This window comes from Setaria viridis, chromosome 8 (genome assembly GCF_005286985.2).
Source record: "Setaria viridis chromosome 8, Setaria_viridis_v4.0, whole genome shotgun sequence".
NCBI classification, from domain to species: Eukaryota; Viridiplantae; Streptophyta; class Magnoliopsida; order Poales; family Poaceae; genus Setaria; species Setaria viridis.
Window position 1 is genome coordinate 14,491,968 of NC_048270.2, and position 5,499 is coordinate 14,497,466.

At 39.4% G+C, this 5,499-nt stretch overlaps 1 protein-coding gene across 7 annotated transcripts; it reads right to left on the reverse strand.

Annotated features, from left to right (window-relative positions):
- Positions 1 to 320: 320 nt before the first annotated feature.
- LOC117866740 (vesicle-associated protein 3-1-like) lies at positions 321 to 5,499 on the reverse strand. 7 transcript variants are annotated; one of them, XR_011899091.1, is made up of 12 exons: positions 5,249 to 5,499; positions 5,052 to 5,144; positions 4,877 to 4,973; positions 4,164 to 4,802; positions 3,866 to 4,085; positions 3,618 to 3,768; positions 3,284 to 3,469; positions 2,435 to 2,851; positions 2,286 to 2,363; positions 1,468 to 1,524; positions 1,335 to 1,393; positions 321 to 740 (listed from the first exon to the last, which is right to left on the reverse strand). XR_011899091.1 is itself a non-coding variant. In XM_072295800.1 (12 exons), the coding sequence occupies exons 9-12, from the start codon at positions 2,831 to 2,833 to the stop codon at positions 668 to 670; spliced, it is 588 nt and encodes a 195-aa protein (XP_072151901.1). In that variant the 5' UTR covers positions 2,834 to 2,851; positions 3,284 to 3,469; positions 3,618 to 3,768; positions 3,866 to 4,085; positions 4,164 to 4,450; positions 4,657 to 4,802; positions 4,877 to 4,973; positions 5,052 to 5,144; positions 5,249 to 5,499; the 3' UTR covers positions 321 to 667. The 7 variants fall into 5 exon arrangements, 4 of the variants coding, with proteins under 4 accessions (XP_072151901.1, XP_072151903.1, XP_072151900.1 ...); XM_072295800.1 differs by lacking the exon at positions 2,286 to 2,363 and having other exon boundaries at positions 4,164 to 4,450; positions 4,657 to 4,802; XR_011899092.1 differs by lacking the exon at positions 2,286 to 2,363 and having other exon boundaries at positions 2,435 to 2,730.

A 5,499-nucleotide genomic window follows, 5' to 3' on the forward strand; every position in this document is an offset into this window, starting at 1 on the left:
TGTCCAAACAAATGACACTGAAGTCATGAGCTTTAAAACTTTTGGTTTCCTCCTTTGTATTATAACTGAACACATGAATGAAACCATGACGATTCCCAGCCACAAACCACTGTTCTCGTGCAATAAATTTTGCATCCTGAACTGCAGTTCGAATGATTAATCTATTAGCATGGCTTTGTACGAGGAAAGAACCTAAATATAGCAGTTGAGTCGATCGGAAAGGTAAATGCCTGGTGATCTCTCTTTGACATGGTATATCTTACTATATGTATAAATACATAAGCATGTTTCAATTAGGTAATAACTAAGAAGCATGTGCAAATCTTTTATGTGGTTGAAAATTGTGTGTTTTCAAAATTTAATGACAATATCACTAGATGTTGAAGATAACCTTGTAAAAATATCATTACATGATAACTCATGGTAAAATACAACCATTTGAAAAGGTGGTATCAGAGAACTTGAGAGTTGTGCCTTTTGTGATGGAAAAGAATCCAATATCAATCAATTTTTCTTTGATTGTGATTAAGTGAAGGACGTGACGCCAGATTTCTAAGAGAAACTCAACATGCCAACTTTTTTGGCAGTTATTTGATTCATTGCTACAGTGTTGGCTTACCACATAGCCCCATACATACCCTACGTCGACGTGTTCAATATATGCATATTAACATGAATTGTGACTTGCCTGTGTTTCGTAGTTCCATATGTGAACAAATCGACTGATTTTAATAAGAAACCTGCATTACACAAAAACAAATATGTTATGTGCCGACCATATCAGTTCTGTTGTAGTTGCTTTCACAACAAAGAAATATGCAATTATCATGGGTCCCAAAAGGATGTACCCTCATTCTCATTGGTTCTAAATTTTATTAACATAACTATTTTTATGGGTTGTTCGGTTAATCCCCTACCATGGATGTTAGGAGATATTAAATTTCTTAATGCTTGTTTAACAAAGCCATTCCCTCCCAATTAATCTATGTGGTTAGGAGTGAAAAGTGAACTAATTTCAATCTCAATCCCTCCCGATACATATAAATTCCCATGGAATGTTGAAATGTGTCCAAACTTCTTAAAGCTGAATAAAAGGGATTCACAGATATAGTCCCAATCCAAGTAACCCACAAATTGCCCGGTTATATTCTTTTTATATTTAGTAAATTAAAAGACGCTATGTTAAGATTAGTTGCATCTAATTTACTCAGTTGCATCTTTCTATGTTAAGATTAATGCATGCATGTCGTCAGCACAACTCAGAGCAAACCTTGGTCAGAAATTTCATTATTAAAAGGAAATATATTAATGCATGTCTCCAATTAGGCTATTACCATGGCTCCGTTGGATGCACATCCACAGGATTAGCACCAGGATACTGGCGGGGAATGATCTGATCCAGCGAAACAGCAATTAAAGTCAGGGGAAGCAAGATATATATGATAAATATAAGAGTATATCTCCTACCACAGATCCCAGCTGGAGGTCGTGGTATCTGAGCTGGAAGTCACCACCAGATGCCATCTGCCAAGGTAAGTCAAGTTGCTGAGAGAAAGTAGTGAGCATGAAAATGAGACTTAAATTTTACTCAGGAACAACCGGAGCATATGCATAAACAAAATTAATGTTAGAATTTTCACAAACTGAGATTGCCTACACAGTGTTAATATTAGCAGGACTTTATTATCAAGGTTAATCGTTGCCCATCGCCACCCTCTCTTGCCATAAATTGGTCTCCCTGCGTGCTTGGTGCCTGTTTGTGAAGACGGTGTCTCCGTGCCAATGCGCACTTGGTTGTTCCTTGGTGCAATGCTGCCAAACATGGTGGTTATGCATTTACTCAACCCAACAATCGAGCAGAGTTCTGGTCTAAGGAACAAGAATTGATCGTCCCTACTATCTTCTTTTTTTTCCTTTGATGCGTTGTTCTGTTCCATTTGGTATGTGTGTTTTCTGTGATTGTAATCTTTTCTGGCTCCCTACCCCATCTCTAGATCACCGTTTTGAAGAAATAAATTCAGGTGCGCTTTCTCAGCCCTCGTTGACTCTCAGGGAAAAAAAGGCAAAGTTCAAAGTATTTCTGAGAAAAACAAGGTCTTTTCAGGTGTGTGCCAGTCTCATCACGTATCGCACTCAGTTTTTTGGGCTTTTCGAACCAAATGGCCTGTGAACATTTTTTTTTACCATCCTTGGATGGTACTAGGAAATTTTGCCTGTGAACAATTTTTACCGTGCTTGGAAGGTACTAGGAAATTTTTCCTTTCGAAAAGGTATCATATTCTTACCTACAAAATATTATCACTGATACCTTCATACCCCTTGTACCTTTGCGATAGCTCTAATAAAAGAGCTCATGTACTTTGCTATTTCCAAAATAAAAAAATGTAATTAGCTCCAGTTTGAAATATATATGTTCTTCATCAAGGGAACTCACCTCAGTATGTACATAAGCAGTTTCCAGTTTCACCTGTTGCACCTCACGGCCCTCCTGCTTAGCTTTCGTAAAGAATTGATCATGTTCTCCCACAGCCGTGTATGATGAGAAATCCGTTAGCTCCTCAGAGCCTCCAATAGCACTCTCGAGTTTGAAAAACTCAGGTAGCAGCTTAAGCTTGTGCCGCATTGTCACAGCAAGGGTGTAGCAGGACCTTGGAGTCACAACACCACAGAGTGGCCCCAAGAAGTACTCCTCCAAATTTTCAATCTGGAGCCTAAAGGCAACACGGTCATCTGTGTAGTTGGTTAGATGCAGTGAGCACGAGACCATCGACTTGTTTGGCTCTGAGGGGAAGTGAAGGTGGAGTGGTTTAACATTGAGCTGGTTGAGGACCATGCTCTGACAGCCCTGTAACTAAGGAACAGAAACAAGTTTCACACTAACGGTGGAGAACCTGATATTTTGTACTATTATATAATCAACTAATAATTTCCATTGTTTGATTTTCAGAATACGAAAGTTTCACTTATAGTGAGAACTATGAACACATAACTAAACGCAAGCAATAATACAAGTGCATAGTAATTAGTAAATATGGATTCTATTGAAGGGCAAAATGAATATACGAGACCTAACTATTGAATAGTAACATGTTTGCATAATTAGAACCATGTTCCTTGGATACAAGATTAAATCAATTATACATTCATAATATCTAGAGAGATCAATACTGTTGACACAAAAAATTCTAACGAACTGAAAAAAATTTGAAATAAATAGAGCACAAAAAATGTTACACCGTACAAATGGCCTTTTCACTTGAAATTAAATGATAATATTTATTACCTTGCTGATCTCAGTTTCGAGTTCATTCAACCTGTCAATAATATTCTTTATCTTGGGCCTTTTGTGTCTATCTTCCTCCAAGCAGTTATATGCTATCTGAATACATATCTTAACTTGTTGACATTATGCTTCTAGTAAGGAACAACTCCATGTTGCTTGCAACATGTTCCTCCACTTTTCTTGTACCTGAGAAATCAGACTGTAAAGCTCAGCTGATACTAATGAAAAATCATACTGTAAATCTTATCTGATACTATAGAAATGTAAATGTGACATTGTATGAATCAAAAGATAACTAGATATTGATCTTCATAAAGAGGAATAGCTCTCTCACTTCATCAACAAAGTCTTCAGAAGGCTTGCCATCATATTTGGGGTAGCCTTCAGGTCCCGTCACTATCTTTATTATTACAACTCCCAAGCTAAAAATGTCAAACTCTTTTGAGATTACATCTCCCTTGACGAATTCTGGTGGCTGGTAACCACTGCATTGTAGCACATAGAATTATTTTGTAATGGACACATTTTGGTGGATTTGAAAAAGGATGTGTTTACATGAGGCATTCAACTTAAAAAACTTACCGTGTTTCTATAGCACTTTCTGTGATCATGGTGGTTAGTTCTTTACCAATAATTCTGGACAAACCAAAATCTGCAATCTTCGGGACCAAGTCTTTACCTAGCAATATGTTGCCAGGTTTTAAGTCCAAATGGAGAATAGGTTCTGTCTGCTCATGAATGTATCTTAAACCCTCACTCGTCCCCTTAATAATTTTGTACCGTGTGTGCCAGTCAAGTTCATCTTCAGAGGCAGACAAATGTTTGTCAATCAAATAGAAATATGAAATATTTGATTCTGATGCTTAAAAATGTACAGTACCAGAAAGATGATTTTGAAGGCTCCCATTGTGCAGATACTCAAAGCAGAGCGCCCGGTATGTCTCGCCAGCAAAAACTTGTTTTCCATTGAACATATGGGGCCTGTTCTGCGTTTCATAGCAATAACCAACAAATCGAACAATGTTTGGATGTTGAAGCGTCTTAAGGTTATTATACTCTTGCTCAAACTGCTTATCGTCAAGTTCTATATTGAAATAACAAAGTTTCTTGACAGCAATCTCTTCTCCATTTTCCTTCACTCCCTGCTTAAGCACCTAGCATCATTCCCTGTTGAAAGAGACCTATGTTTTCACTACCTATTAGAAGTTTATAAGCAGTGTCTCTGTTTTGTTTGTCGCCACATTATTGGTTCAGCAGCAAAGGGTGCTAGTTAAAAGTCTTTGCTCACCTCGCAGCTGCATTGTTGGTCACAGGCTCACAGCTATTCCTAGTAAATTTGTGTATAAAAAAACAAGTATGCCCTCGAATCTTACCTTGTAAACATCTCCATATGCTCCTGTACCAAGTTTTCGCCCCTCAGAGAAGTTGTCTGTAATCTGTTGTAATAAATAAAATGGTAGGCACTCTGGGTCCATAGTTGTACTTTGCAGCTTGATGTCCTTGTGATTTGTGAATGTTTCTGCTGGCCCAAAGACCCATCTGCGTCAGCAAATGAGAGCATACACAAGAGTAACTAGAATCCTACGCTGTTACCTGCAGCTCCCTGCGTCCTCTGCTTCTTGATTTCTTCTACTTTATCACGGAGGAGATTACCCGGAGGCAGAGTCTGGAGTTATTCTTTTGCGGTATTCTACGAAACATGAAAATACTAACGGTTACAGTATTTTATACTACGAACAGAGTGGGCGAGTAGAAGCAGAACACGCACCAAACCATCAATCCCTTGAAAATCGAAGTGCCAAACACAAAATCCCATCCGGATGAAGAAAGTGTCAGATGCCTGAGGCGGATCTCACCGTTTCTGGAGCCAGATTGAATCCAAATACAATGAATAAAGGAGCTCTGTGTAGCAAAGAATTTGTAGCTGAAGACGTCCTGCAGAAAGTGGACGGCACAGATCCTTACCCAATTTCTCCCCCTCTCTATCTCATCCTCCATGTCTGCAGTTGCACTGGCAGATAAGACAGGGTAAAATCCTCGGGCGGCGAGATTGTATGCGAGCCCCTGGGTCCATGGCCGGGGTACATGGGGTTCATCGCGCTACCGCCTGCCACGAAGCAGCTCAGACTCCACCGCTTCCGCTTCACGGACAGGGGCCCCTCGTGCACGTCGTTGAGGAAGGAGTTGTGCGAATCCCCGCGGGGTGCCTCCAGGCC